The 15,572-nt window shown below is 41.8% G+C and overlaps 1 protein-coding gene across 1 annotated transcript; it reads right to left on the reverse strand.

Moving 5' to 3' along the window:
* Positions 1 to 11,927: 11,927 nt before the first annotated feature.
* On the reverse strand, positions 11,928 to 14,322 carry LOC110509761 (uncharacterized). Its single transcript, XM_021590850.3, has 3 exons — positions 13,601 to 14,322; positions 13,274 to 13,384; positions 11,928 to 12,916 (listed from the first exon to the last, which is right to left on the reverse strand). Exons 1-3 carry the CDS (start codon positions 14,087 to 14,089, stop codon positions 12,863 to 12,865), a joined length of 654 nt encoding a protein of 217 aa, XP_021446525.1. The 5' UTR covers positions 14,090 to 14,322; the 3' UTR covers positions 11,928 to 12,862.
* Positions 14,323 to 15,572: the final 1,250 nt, after the last annotated feature.

Below are 15,572 nucleotides of genomic sequence, written 5' to 3' on the forward strand. Positions count from 1 at the left end.
AGCTTGTAGAAGGCTATCCGAAACGTTTGAACCAAGTTAAACAATTTAAAGGCAATGCTACCAAATACTAATTGAGTGTATATAAACTTCTGACCCACTGGGAATGTGATGAAAGAAACATTATACTATTATTCTGACATTTCACATTCTTAAAATAAAGTGGTGATCCTAACTGACCTAAAACAGGGATTTTTTTACTTGGATGAAATGTCAGGAATTGTGAAAAACTGAGTTTAAATGTATTTGGCTAAGGTGTATGTAAACCAATCCACAGGTACACCTCCAATTGACTAAAATAATGTCAATTAGCCTATCAAAAGTTTCTATAGCCATGACATCATTTTCTGGAATTAGCCAAGCTGTTTAAAGGCACAGTCAACTTAGTGTATGTAAACTTCTGACCCACTGGAATTGTGATACAGTGAATTATAAGTGAAATAATCTGTCTGTAAACAATTGTTGGAAAAATGTATTGTGTAAAACGGATTTGCTTATGGCCCTATGAAGCTTGTTGAGTGCGGTCTTAGTGCCAGCATCGGTTTGTGGTGGTAAATAAACAGCTACGAAAAATATAGATGAAAACTCTCTTGGTAAATAGTATGGTCTACAGCTTATCATGAGGTATTCTAACTCAGGCGAGCAGAACCTTTAGAATGCGCACCAGTATTTTTTGACAAAGAGAGACACCCCACCCCCACGGATTTGACCAGATTCTGCTGTTCTGCCGATGCATGGAAAACCCAGCTAACTGGATATTATCCATGTCCTTGTTCAGCCATGACCCCGAAAAGCATAGTGCATTACAGTTCTTAATGTTCCGTTAATAGGATAGTCTCAAACTGAGCTCGTCTAGTTTGTCCTCCAGCGATTGCAGATTCACCAATAGAACAATCAATCAATCAATCAATCAAATGTATTTATAAAGCCCTTCTTACATCAGCTGATGTCACAAAGTGCTCTACAGAAACCCAGCCTAAAACCACAAACAGCAAGCAATGCAGGTATAGAAGCATGGTGTCTTGGAAAAACTCACTAGAAAGGCCAGAACCTAGGAAGAAACCTAGACAGGAACCAGGCTATGAGGGGTGGCCACTCTTCTGGCTGTGCCGGGTGGAGATTATAACAGAACATGGCCAAGATGTTCAAATGTTCATAGATGACCAGCAGGGTCAAATAATAATAATCACAGTGGTTGTCGAGGGTGCAACAGGTCAGCACCTCAGGAGTAAATGTCAGTTGGCTTTTCATAGCCAATCATTAAGAGTATCTCAGAACAGAGGGTAGGAGCAGTTTATTCACTCATCACTGTAGTCTCAATAATGTACCCGCACTGCGACCTCTACAGCTATGTTTTTTTCTCTTCCGGGGAATAGGGCCTGGTTCGAGATGGGCAGTATGTCCTGTGGCGTAGACTCATTGAAGTAGATGTCTTCGTCCAGATCGAGGTGTGTGATTGCTGTTCTGATGTCTAGAAGCTTTTTCAGTCATAAGAAACAATGGAGGAATCATTATGTTCAAAAAAAGTTACAGTGCTATCTGTGGGAGAGATAGCTTACCTTTTCATGGTTGTTTGATCAATAGGACTGTAAAGTCTGCAAATGTAAGTGGACACCCGTGGTACTTTATTTATTTGCAGAAATTCATTCAGGTGTATTTTGTGGCTTTTGCCGAATGCGTTCTAATGATCTAAAGTCGTGCTGTTGCTACTGCCTGTAAACACACAGTCCAGTTCAAAGTGAGTGATGGCAGGCCGGTGTGGCAGATAGCTAATTTGCATATAGGCCTACTGTAGCTCTGATTGGCTATGTAGTACCGGCCTGTGTAGATGGGATAATCTGTCAGATTTGCTTCTTTAACAGGGTTTGTGCTGTATTCATGTCACTAACTAGTGATGTGTATAAGCCTGCTGAGTGATGCCAGTGCTGTGTACTGTGCCTGGGTAGAAAGACACTCTCCACCATGTAGAAATCCTGCATGAGCACATCTCTGTCAGGCTTGGATATCAGGTTCCCCACAGCATACCCAATGCCCAGCTGGATGGCTCCTTTCAGTGCAGCAGCAGTTGGCTGGGACCACACAAACATAATATTCTCAATCAATACAACACTGATCATAATGTGTAGGGATTTCAGATCAAACCATACAATTTTTGTACATCTGAAAGGTACATCTGATGCATGTCAGTCAGCACGTTCATGGATACCAGGACCACCTGTAGCTTTGTAACTGATTTTGGCATTTCCGCTCTGAACTCGTGTGGCTAAACACAGTGGCTGATCTACCTAATCACATTATCCGCCGCTGCGGCCCCTCCATCAGCAAACAAACAGACACACTGAGCCCCATTATGTAACGCTCAACCACAACACCATCTCCAGTCCAGGGAGGGCAAAGCATTGCCCAATATTAAGAGGAATGGCAGTAATCCTTCTTGAAGCTCAGTTCACCAATGGGACCTTGTTCACACTCAGAAGGACATTATACAGGATTTGTAGATGTGTGCCATAAATTAGAAATCAATTACCGGGGCCCAAAGAATCCATACCTTTTTGTAATCTTTTGACCCACTGGTTCCTCCACCTCCATTCTCAGTGGTTGTTGTTTCCATCTTTTGGACAGAAAGAATATAGATTAATCTAACACAAGATTAATTATATACCCTTTCACCCTGTTTAACATGACATAATAATAATAGATTTATTATCATCTAAATCATGGTTGTGGTATTCCATTATTAACCAAATATTCACATTTATTTCATAAAGCCCTCTTTACATCAGCAATTATTAGAGTGCTTTAGGTATATCCAGCCTAAACCCCCAAAGAGTAAGCAATGCAGAGGCAGAACCACAGTGGCGAAGAACAACTCCCTAAAAGGCCATCCTTCTGGTTCTTTTGTTAAGCATAAACAGGGAACAAGTGAGTTCCTATTCCACGACACAATAAATGGTGTGATATGAGGGCTGATTTGACCTTTTAAAGCAAATATTTAGCAATTACTGCCAATCCCAGTTTCACACTTCCTAGAGGAGATGGAAAGAGAGGGCCAAGTCCAAAAATTCTCAGCACTGTATATCATTATAGAAAACACACAAAACATCTGTATCCCATTATCCATATCAAGTTCCCCATCTACAAAACGGATAAGTTTTTGCAATCTGCTTGCTGAAAATACATTATACTGTAGCAACTATGACATTTTAAGTCAAGAGAGCACGCAGGGGAACAACATCAACAATCTTCCATTCCCAGCCGCGTAGTAATGTCATCTACGTCTGTCCGATCATTTCTGCCAGAGCACATACCCAGGGCATCTTGTAGTCTAGATTCTAGAATGAGAGAGAGAGAGACATACATACCTACTCTGGCCGGGACTATGCTGTGAAAAAGCTTTGGTCCAAAAAAAACCCTCACCTCTGCTGATTGAACCCCCCGGGAACAACTCTTGGTCCCAATAAAGGGAGGATTGAGAAACCTGTTCAGGCTAAATCTCCCTCAGGGACATTCCAAGAGGAAGTCTGAAATTCAAGCCTCTTTCAATTAGGCTACATCTCCCAAAGAAACAAAACAAATCAACAAGTAGCACTGAGGTAAAGCTGCTGGGTGAAGTGGACACGAGACCCATTGTTACAAGGGCTTATTCATGATTAATTCATTCATTCATGATTTATAGTCTCTGCCAATATGATGACCACAATAACACACCACTCAAAATCTTGGAAAGCAAAGCAATTATTCGACACATTGTCACGTCGAGTTGGGAAAAAACAATGACAACAAAGTATTTACTTGTGCTACTTTATCAACAGACTCATCAGACTCAACAACTCATCTGCTAGACTCATACCAACCACTCACATTCTCAAGCAACTTATATGAGCATCTAAGTCGTCATAGAGTTAAAGTGTCTGAAGGCACCATCAATGATGCATCAAATAGATGATGAATTCAAAGTGCCAAAGAATGTGCAAGTGTTCAATTTGATGTTTAGGTTTACCATAGCTCACATTCCTTGACTTGTTTGGTACTGTCCTGGACTCTTGTACTGTACATTTTGTGTGGTGGTCTTTCATTGTGGGGGTTTCAGTTCATACTGGTTAACTTGGGTGGGAAATGAATGTGTATTTCTATGGGCACAAGCACAGTTCTAGACACAAACTGTTCACACCCCTCTTGTTGGCGGAGAGGGAATGGTCTTGCAATTCTATACTTTTTTGCAATGTCTAATGTGTATTCATGTGATATTTCAGTGACTCATTACTATGGGCTAAAAAAATGTTAGCTGATCTGGGAATTTCTGACAAGTTACATACTGAACAAAAATATAAACGCAACATGCAACAATTTCAAAGATTTTACTGAGTTCTAGTTCTTAAAAGGAAATCAGTCAATTAAAATATTCATTAGGCCCTAATCTATGGGTTTCACATGACTGGGAAGGGTTGCAGCCATGGGTAGGCCTGGGATGGCATTGGCCCACCCACTTGGGAGCCAGGCCCAGTCAACCAGAATTCGTTTTTCCCCACAAAAGAGCTTTATTAAAGACTGACGTACTCTATTTGTGCAGCAACTTTCAAGAGTAAGTTGAAAGCCAGACTGAGTTCGTTCCTTTAAAAAAATGTAAAAGTAGACGTCAAAAATGTAGAGTAAAATCATTCCAATCCCGATTAAAATGCAATGTTTAGCGTTTCGAATAGCTGGGTTTAGGACCATGCGGAGCATCGCTTGGAGAGAAGCTACCAGCCTGCATGCCTTTCATTTTAAGCAGAGACAGTGCCAGACAATTGCTTTGAATTTGATGTCTGCATTTGAACTCGGCCTTGTAAGCCTCAGGGCCAGCTGTTTTATGCAGCGGTTTCTTTTACATTGATGTTGGCATAAGCGGCGCGTCCAATAGGCTAGGGAAAGATAAGCTTCCCATAAAGGTAATTGAATTAAATTACCCAAATTAGCTATAATTACTTCTGCCGATACAGAAATAAATACAATTCAAAATACTAAACCAAAGAGCATGATTTGCCCACAGAGGATCATTCGTTTCTTTTAAAGAATGAGCTGTGAATTGTTTTAAGTGCACAAATTGGGTAGCGCGCAGCAAATAGCCTACCAAATCAAATCAAAGTTTATTTGCCACATGCGCCGAATACAACAGACCTGTTGGGGGGGGGGGGGGGACACACACAATGCATAGTCTGTGTAGCCATTTGATTAGCTGTTCAGGAGTCTTATGGCTTGGGGGTAAAAGCTGTTGAGAAGTCTTTTGGTTCTAGACTTGGCGCTCCGGTACCGCTTGCCATGCGGTAGCAGAGTGGCTGGAGTCTTTGACAGTTTTTAGGGCCTTCTTCTGACACCGCCTGGTATAGACGTCCTGGATGTCAGGCAACTTAGCTCCAGTGATGTATTGCGGTCAGAGGCTGAGCAGTTGCTGTACCAGGCAGTGAAGCAACCAGTTAGGATGCTCTCGATGGTGCAACTGTAGAACCTTTTGAGGACCTGAGGACACATGAAAAATCCTATTAGTTTCCTGAGGGGGAATAGGCTTTGTCGTGCTCTCTTCACGACTGTCTTGGTGTTTAGACCATTCTAGTCTGTTGGTGATGTGGACACCAAGGAACTTGAAGCTCTCAACTTGCTCCACTACAGCCCCGTCGATGAGAATGGGGGCGTGCTTGGTCCTCCTTTTCCTGTAGTCCACAATCATCTCCTTCTTCTTGATTACGTTGAGGGATAGGTTGTTATTCTGGCACCACCCGGCCAGATCTCTGACCTCCTCCCTATAGGCTGTCTCGTTGTTGTCAGTGATCAGGCCTAGCACTGTTGTGTCGTCTGCAAACTTAATGATGGTGTTGGAGTCGTGCCTGGCCATGCAGTTGTGGATGAACAGGTAGTACAGGAGGGGACTGAGCACACACCCCTGAGGGGCTCCAGTGTTGAGGATCAGCAGGGCAGATGTGTCGTTACCTACCCTCACCAACTGGGGGCGGCCCGTCAAGAAGTCCAGGATCCAGTTGCAGAGGGAGGTGTTTAGTCCCAGGGTCCTTAGCTTAGTGATGAGCTTTGAGGGCACTATGGTGGTGAACGCTGAGCTGTAGTCAATGAATAGCATTCTCACATAGGTGCAACATAGGCAATAGAGATTGCATCATCTGTGGATCTGTTGGTGCGGTATGCAAATTGGAGTGGGTCTATGGTTTCTGGAATAATGGTGTTAATGTGAGCCATGTCCAGCCTTTCAAAGCATTTCATGGCTACAGACGTAGGTGCTACGGGTCGGTAGTCATTTAGGCAGGTTACCTTAGTGTTCTTGGGCACAGGGACTATGGTGGTCTGCTTTAAACATGTTGGTATTATAGACTCAATCAGGGGCATTGTAAATGTCAGTGAAGACACCTGCCAGTTGGTCAGCACATGCCTGGAGCACCTGTCCTGGTAATCCATCTGGCCCAGCGGCCTTGTGAATGTTGACGTCGACTACGGAGAGTGTAATCACACAGTCGTCCAGAACAGCTGATGCTCTCATGCATGCCTCACTGTTGCTTGCCTCAAAGCGAGCTAGATCACTTCTATGCTCGTCTGATAGGCTCGTGTCACTGGGCAGCTTGCGGCCGTGCTTCCCTTTGCAGTCTGTAAGAGTTTGCAGGCCCTGCCACATCCGACAAGCGTCGGAGCCGGTGTAGTACAATTCAATCTTAGTCCTGTATTGGCGCTTTGCCTGTTTGATGGTTCGTCTGAGGGCGTAGCAGGATTTATTATAAGCGTCCGGGTTAGAGTCCCGCTCCTTGAAGGCGGCAGCTCTACCCTTTAGCTCAGTACGGATGTTGCCTGTAATCCATGGTTTCTGGTTGGGGTATGTACGTACAGTCACTGTGGGGACGACGTCATCGATGCACTTATTGATGAAACCAGTGACAGATGTGGTGTACTCCTCAATGCCATTGGAGGAATCCCGGAACATATTCCTGTCTGTGCTAGCAAAACAGTCCCGTAGCGTAGCATCTGCGTCATCGGACCACTTCTTTATTGACCAAGTCACTGGTGCTTCCTGCTTTAGATTTAGCTTGAAAGCAGGAATCAGGTGGATGGAATTTTGGTCAGATTTGCCAAATGGGGGGCGAGGGAGAGCTTTGTATGCGTCTCTGTGTGTGGAGTAAAGGTGATCTAGAGATTTTTTCCCTCTAGTTGCACATTTAACATGCTGATAGAAATGAGGTAAGACTGATTTCAGTTTTCCTGCATTAAAGTCCCTGGCCACTAGGAGCGCCGCCTCTGGATGGCCGTTTTCCTGTTTGCTTATTTCCTTATACAGCTGACTGAGTGCGGTCTTAGCGCCAGCATTCTTCTCTGGTGGTAAATAGACAGCCACGAAAAATATAGATGAAAACTCTCTTGACAAATAGTGAGGTCTACAGCTTATCATGAGATAGTCAGTCTACTTCATTGGAGCAAAATCTAGAGACTTCCTTATATTTTGTGCACCAGCTGGTGTTTACAAATATACACAGACCCCCCCCCCCCCTCGTCTTACCGGCGTGTGCTGTTCTATTTAGCCGGTGCAGCGCATATCCCGTCAGCTGAATGTTATCCATGTCGTCATTCAGCCACGATTCGGTGAAACATAAGATATTACAGTTGTTTGTGTCCCGTTGGTAGGATATTCGTGATTGTACCTTGTCTAATTTATTGTCCAATGATTGTATGATGGCAAGTAATATTGATGGTAAAGGCAGATTTCCCACTCGCTGTCGGCAGATCCTTTCAAGGTACCCCGCCCTGTGTCCTCTATACCTGCGTCTCTTTCTCCTGCCAATGACGGGGATATTGGCCTTGTCGGGTGTCTGAAGTACATCCTGTGCATCCTGCTTATTGGAGAAAAAGGTGAGTGATCGCTGTTCTGATATCCAGAAGCTCTTTTTTGCCGTAAAATACAGTGGCAGAAAAACATAATGGCACAATTGGTTAGGCCCTCGTAAAACGGCTGCCATTTCTTCCGGCGCCATCATAGCTGATTGTTGAATTGCTGCAGTCAGTGAAAAGCAGTTAAATTGGCCTAGGCCTTTCGCAATATTTCAAAAATTCAAATCGTAGGAAAAACATAGTTTAGAAAGCAAATGACTATTGCTGAAAAGGGAAGACAAGAATATACTCATCTGTCTCTAGTTATCAACATTCTCAACTCCCAATTGAGCGAACAGTAGCATATCTTATTGTGCATATTCACTGTCTTCATCACTGGATCTTATTAGCCTAAATTGTCACGTTGCATTGTATGCACAGTTCCACAAGTAAATTAGTACATTTATGATGAGGTTGAGTCGTGGTTGACATTGTATATGCCGTTCACCTGTAAATCTAGCGATGATAATTAATGGCTGGAGTCATTTTTGTTAGTTTTTGCTGTTCTCCAAATAGCATTTTAGAGTTTTTAAATTGTGTAGAAATGACCCACTTTGCCATACCCTAGGTTTGGCTGAACTGAACTGATGCCACTAAGGGAAACCTTTAATGTAAATCACTGATGACCCAATCAATGGATTACATAATATTACGTACAGCACAACGTGAGTAAAAACATGGAACTTCTGAGCAGTCACTGCTATTGTACTTAGAATAATTGAAGAGTGTTAAGAGATTACCAGTCGTGAAAGGCCCTCCCCATCAAAAACAATGATGCAAAGAAAAGTTGTGTCTGGTCAGACTTTAGATTGAATAACATTCACTTAACCTTAACGTCAAAAAGGGTTGATGTGTGATGCTGTCATACTGGGGAACTGTGAAATCTGAGCTGAAGATTTGTTGATCAGCCATAGTCAAATATGGTCCACACACACACCCACTCACACACACGACACATACTGTTTCATAAGATAGGGGATGTAATAAAATAATGGAATAACCAAATGTGAACAAAGAAATCCCTGAATGCAATCCTATTACGGTCTGTCCATAGGGACTATTCTAGTAGAAGTTTGTATAAATATCTGGTTTATATCTGATGCCTGAATACAGTCACACAGCCAAAATAGTGCACGCATAATATCCTGTGACCTACATAATTTCATATGCAGGTCAACAACTCCAGTTACTAGTTTACTGAATTGTGTATTCTTTTATCACAGGCCAATCGTATTCATAGATTCCATAATTATGCATATTAACAATAATGGGGAGCCTACATTATTTTTCAAAGTGAAGTTCTTACTCTGTCAGGTTATGGGGAAGTGACAACCCACTGGGCACAATCTGTTTGAATCAACGTTTCAACATAATTTGTCTACGTATTGTGACGTAAAATCTACATGGAAAATACAGTGGATTTGAAAAAAGTAATCAACTGTTGTTTTGAGGGTGAAATTTCAATGCCAACATTATGTCATCATGGTAACCACATTTCAACATAACCTAATCTGGTTTAAATATGTTGAATTCGTACCTTTAAAACAATGTTATATCAACTATAATTATTTTCCTATAGGCTTGGCAGCACCTCCTACTGGAGAAGTAATCTATTTACAGCTACCCTTTGGTATCCCAGCCAGGGTTTTAACTAAGCCCGGCCCTGCTTAGTTATTTGTCACTGACTATTACTAATGTGTACTAATTACTACTGAGAATTATTGTTGAGAGATCTCCACTTAAAAACGAAATAGATTCACTGCTGCTCATTCCAAAGGGGTTTAATAGAGCAAATTAAATGTGACCATACTGTATCACTCATATCTTTAATGGTGCTATTTAGGCCTATATACAAAGTAATCAACAGCTATTGTTTCAATTCAACACAGAATTGAACTAAAAATAGACAATACAATAGGCCCACGGTTTCAAGATCTGGTTTATTTCAAATGTAATGATATTTAGAGATATTGAATTGTGTTAAGTTGTCAATGCAACCAAATATCAACATTTGGATAGTTCCGTCTGTGCCACTGACTTAGACCGGTTTTAATTCCAGTTTGTCTACAAATTAATCATTGATATGTTGGATTCACCTCTCCATCTCAACCAAACATATGTTAATTAAAGAATATGACTAAATTTAATCAAACTTTATTTAAAATTGTGATTTAATTTGATGTAATCCTTATATTAGTTGGATGCCAGTATTTCCTCCTGTGGTTAAGCAAATCAACTTCGTATCATCATCAATAGCCTTCATTGTAATGATCAAATGCAATCGTACCAAATTGCTTGAATTGAATATGTTAAGAACAGTAAAAAAGTTATTTGCAGTGAGAACTTAAGACTATGTCAATAACAGAACAGTTAATTATATTATGAAACAAAAAAGTGGTAACCAAAACGTCGACAGGTGGCATCAACAATGGCCGACATATTCAGGCGGTGTCAAGTTTGCAAACAATTGGTGACAAGAAGACAACATATTATTTTTCGTATGTCAAATGTATGTGCGTCCTTACCTTAAATATTACCGTCGTTGTAAAATGAAAAAAACAAAGAAGAGTAACTTTTCCAACCAGGTTTCATCGTTTCTGACTCCTCTGAAGGCTTTTGGTAATGATGTCAGTGACGCGCTAGCATCCTCGATACTTCGAGCCATCCTCCGCTTACTGTCATGTCACGCACCTTTGTGTAAAACCCTGAGGTATAGTGTCCGCATATTCGCACAAAGCTGTTGTGTGCGACTATGGGCTGGCTACTTAAATGATAAGATACATTGAAAAAGCGTATCTATGGTTGAATGCATTCCAGTACTCCTATTGAATTTAGTCTGCAAACCCATAAACCTATTTATTATAAGGTGTCACATTTGAGTAAATGCAGCGGTTTAGCGTAGTTTCGCCGGAGCCACTGCATTGTATTTTTATCTGGCAACAGCTCTGGTGGACATTCCTGCAGTCAGCATGCCAATTGCACGCTCACTCAAAACTTGAGACATCTGTGGCATTGTGTTGTGTTAGAAGACTGCATATTTTAGAGTGGACTTTTATTGTCCCCAGCACAAGGTGTACCTGTGTAATGATCATACTGTTTAATCAGCTTCTTGAAGTGCCACACCTGTCAGGTTAATGGATTATCTTGGTAAAGGAGAAATGCTCACTAACAGGGATGTAAACAACTTTGTGCACAACATTTGAGAGAAATAAGCTTTTTTGTGCATACGGAAATATTCGGGGATCTTTTATTTCAACATGTTGCATTTATATTTTGTTCAGTGTAGTTCAGAATCATGATAGCCTAGAGGTACTATACTCTGAAGCTCATCATCATACTCTACACAATATGACAAAGATCATACCTGAAACTGAACATATTGTGTGTGACAATGAAATTGCCCACTCAATATGCTTTGATCTTCCATCTTCAATGGGCATGTCTGGTAACATAGGTTGGCTGAAATGAAATGTAAATGAATTCAAGAGTAAAGACCTGTTGGAGTATGTCAGTGGGGTGTCTGGTAGCTAGCGGGTAAGAGTGTTGTGCAGAAAAGTTGATGGTTCGAATCGCCGAGCCAACTAGGTGAAACAAATCAGTCGCTCCTGTAGGTTGCTCTGAATAAGAGCGTCTGCTAAATGGATAAAATGTCCAAGTCAAATGAAGAACTGTAGGCACATTTCAAATAGATTTACAGGAACATTACTGTATATTCTCTTTGTTATGTTGGGTCAGAGTTTGTTGCTCTGGCTGGGTTTGTTTGGGAACACCAGTCGGACAGCATTCATGCATTTAGATCTCACAGACTTGAGGCCATCAGATAGGACCTCAGTCCTCAAAGCTTTCACACACAACCTTTGCCACATTTGGTTGTCGGGCAGCTGAGAAGATGAGAATCTCCTGATTTTGGCGGTAGGAGGTCTCCTGTACCTCTAGAATACAGCCACAGAGCCTTTTTTTGTTTGTTTTACGTTCAAGGAGAATTAGCCAATCAGCCAAAGTTGACAGGAATAATTTTTTTCCAGGCAGTCTGATCCATTCCATTACCTTGAATCTGTTTATTTGATTGTGGTTGCATTTATTTAAAAAGGGTTTGCCTTTATTTAAGATGCACTATGCAGAAATATACTGGTTGCTAAAATTCTAATAGTTTGCCTAATTTCAGTTTATGTGGCAAAACAAGCAATATAGTGTAGCGAATCATTGTACCATCTAAACCACTGTAAAATATATTGTCCATAACCCAAAAGATTGTATTTTCAGCTGTTTGAAGTGTGTGTACAAAAGCTAAAGTAAAAGATGCAAAAACAAAACTTAAGCATGGGTAGCATAGAAATAGTGCACATAGAACAGATCTACCGCTTCTTAGACTTGCTTTCAATGCGAATGACAGATCTATAACACAAATGTCTATGTCAATTTGGTGGAGTTACCCAAAAAGTTACATATTGCAGTTTTAAGCATTGAGTCATGCTGAGACCAAGGTCTCTTTTGTAGATGAGCCCTGCATGAACACATCAATAAACAACCCTTACACTAGTATGGATATCTATACACATCAATTACACAATGCATGAAAAGAAAAGAAAACAACAAAAGCAAAACACAATTGTATGAAACAAACACATGCTTCAGTAAAAGGGCCCTCTAACATCTACCTGAATTGCCCTAGAGGCACCAGCTGACAAGGGATTGCAATACAAAGCTTCCAAATATGTACCTCAAACATTAACACAGAGCCACACCACTTTGGAGATTACCCAACAAGGATGTCTACCTTTTAAAATCCCAATCAGATCATCTCATAGTATCTGGATGAAGAAATGAAGCTTGAATATTGTATGAATAATGCTATGTGTCTTTCTTTCTCAGATTTCCACTATAACTATGTTGTTTTCTTATAGTTTTGAATGGAGTGTTTATATTGATGCAGCTGTGGTTGTTGCCCAGACAAGGGCCAGAGCCATCATCAGAATCTGCCCTCAGCGCTGGTGGGAGGCCTCTCCCCTCTGATACGAGACGCCTGGAACACACACAAACACAGAGAAGGAACAGCAATGTTCCATTCCTTTTACACTCCTAAAACATATGGTGCTTCACAGAGAAAAACACACTACATCAGTAGCACACAGAGCAGGGAAAAAACATGGATATCACCCCAAATAGTTGTTCTCTAAAGACTCAATCAAACGTGTAGCCTATACTTTCCATACCCATTGCTGTCTCTGATTGTAAGACAGGATGTTTTATGTACAGTTTGTGCTGGTCTTTATATGTTCTTTGGTCGTGTACATTAGTTTTATGAGAACAAGGGTTTCTATCTAGTTATGTCTCAATTTGTATTTTGTCGGTGTATAACCGTGGCGCCATTGCACTATACCTGTTCCTCCAGGTCAACAATGTGCTGCAGATGCTTATCAATCAATCTGTCCCGGGTCATAACTTCCAAGGCTAGGTCAGCCAGACGTCTGGACTGAGTGTCCACTATCACCTAAAGCACACACGTATTGATAGACAGATGTAAGTTCGGACCAAATACAGAACAGCGGAAATACAGGCATGAAACACCTGGAGGTGATTATCAATTGAAAGGCATAATATTCTAATTTTCTTCTTTTAGACTCATTAGCTGAAAAAAAACAGAGAAATTGTGACTAGGGAGGAGAGAAGGAGCAGGTTATATAGTTAGAAATGTGTAATAGCTCACCTTCATCAGGTTCATATTAAGCTGCTTTTCCATCCTTAGAACTGGCTTGGTTATGCTCTGCACCCTCTCCAGGACACGGCACATCCTGAGCTCCAAGGCACCTTGCTCGGCCAATAAAGTCTCCAGTCCCAGCTGCACATCCTGGGCTGCATTCTCCAGCCTGTCGCTCTGTGCTGTCATCATCTGGAGGTTCTTCGTCACCTGCCTGTGGGTCCTTCCTACCTGCACACCTTGCTCTCGTAGCCTCTCCACAGCCTGGGTGTCTCCCATCAGCTCCTCTGACACTTGGTCGCCCTGCCTCTCCATCCTCCAGGCACTCTCCTGCACCCCCTGGAGCAGTTGGAGCAGCCCCACAGAGAGCACCTGTATCTGGCCTACAGGAACCTGGCCACCTCTCTCTATGGAGGGTTTGCCTGGTGGTGGGGAGCGCCATGCCAGGCTGAGGCCCACCAGGCAGATGGACAGCTGTAACACCCGGCTCACCCTCATGGCCTGTTATGGAGAGATCCCCTTCAACTCAGTCTTGAACGAGAAAGTATCTTATTGTAGATAAATGTGGTTGTGGATCCAGTAAGCTGATGTGATGAGCCTTTATACCCAGAACCTGTTGGATCTTGATCAGATGGCAATCAGGAAAATTCAGGTCTGATGAGACCTCACAGAATTCTGGGTGTACTGCAGGTCTGTCCTGAGGAGGTGTGGAGCTCAGACTGATGTTGGATAGAGAGATGAGGAGAGGGAGGGGCTGGAAAGAGACAGTGGGTGTTCCCAAACTGACACCAGCCTTGCAGCCAAACAGCCCCATTGACTCAAATAGTTTATAATTCACTGGAATGAGCAGTTCCATTAATAACCATTGCCACTACTAAAGATAAGTCATACAGTCCCTCCCTTCAGAGGAGTGACAAACTGTTAAATAAATCTGCTTTGAATTTACATAAAAAAATGTGGTTACTTAATCAATTTGAATCGGACAGACTCTAATAATCAAAACCGTAGGTGCAATTTGGGAAACATTTGAGAAATTACAAAATCTTTCTTGGCCTTAGTTTTATTGATGGAAGTGAAGCAAAGGTTGTATCTGCTGGCCATCTGTGGTGGTGCAGACACATACAGAATGCTGAAGGTGTTACCATTATTCGTGTGTGTGGTGTGGACTTCTGTCAAAGCTCTGTGTAATCTAACAAGTGTGTCAGTGGCTAGGTTTGTTTGCGTCACATTTACTTTTTCGTCCGTGATGACGTATTGCACATAAAAAAATTATTGTGCTGTTAAATTCCCATGTACCGAATAAAAAATACAATGACATTGGTTTCCATCGCATTTTCAAATCTACTGATCGTTTCGTGACAAAAGATGTTGGGTTATAGCGAATGTGCCCACTCGCGTCTTTGTACGTGCGCTCTAGCCAACAGCTCGCATATACAGTAGATGCAGGTAGGCTACATACATAATGATATTCATATTATGGACAAAAGAGCGAAAGCATGAAGTTTATTAGGCTACAGATTACATCAATGAATAAACTTCACAGGGTGGTGAAAGTGCACGTGATCTTGATGCTGCTTTCCAGTAATATTGTAATGAAACAGGCAGGGAGCAGGTCTCGAACCCTCGACCTTCTAGCCCTAGGTCCGGCGCGCTATCGAAAAAGCATGCTCGTGCGGCAGGGTAGTTTTTCGCGCTTATAAACCCAGGGTCGTTACACTATCGAATGTCTGAATCTAGTGATATGATGATCGATGCTTGACTGCCTTTTGACAAACACAAATATTCTCACTTTTATTAACAAAAAAGTCTACCCTCACAGCCTAGTTTCTGCGAGCTGTTGGCTAGAACGCACGTTCAAACACCTGAGTAGGCACATTCACTATTTAACGCAAAAAACGTGACAGAACTATAGAAACACATTGAAAAATACATTTTGTGCGCACTACGTCTCTACACACTGATTTGTATCCACAACAAGTCC

This window comes from Oncorhynchus mykiss, chromosome 29 (assembly GCF_057628025.1).
Source record: "Oncorhynchus mykiss isolate SJ-2025 chromosome 29, ASM5762802v1, whole genome shotgun sequence".
Lineage (NCBI taxonomy): Eukaryota > Metazoa > Chordata > Actinopteri > Salmoniformes > Salmonidae > Oncorhynchus > Oncorhynchus mykiss.

What these genes read in the sequence shown, in the direction of transcription:
- LOC110509761 (XM_021590850.3), bottom strand. Translation starts at nt 14,089, where the DNA reads ATGAGGGTGAGCCGGGTGTTACAGCTGTCCATCTGCCTGGTGGGCCTC. An exon ending in TTAATATGAACCTGATGAAG is followed by an intron (nt 13,385 to 13,600) that starts GTGAGCTATTAC and finishes TGTGTGCTTTAG; the next exon opens with GTGATAGTGGACACTCAGTC. An exon ending in TTGTTGACCTGGAGGAACAG is followed by an intron (nt 12,917 to 13,273) that starts GTATAGTGCAAT and finishes TGTGTGTTCCAG; the next exon opens with GCGTCTCGTATCAGAGGGGA.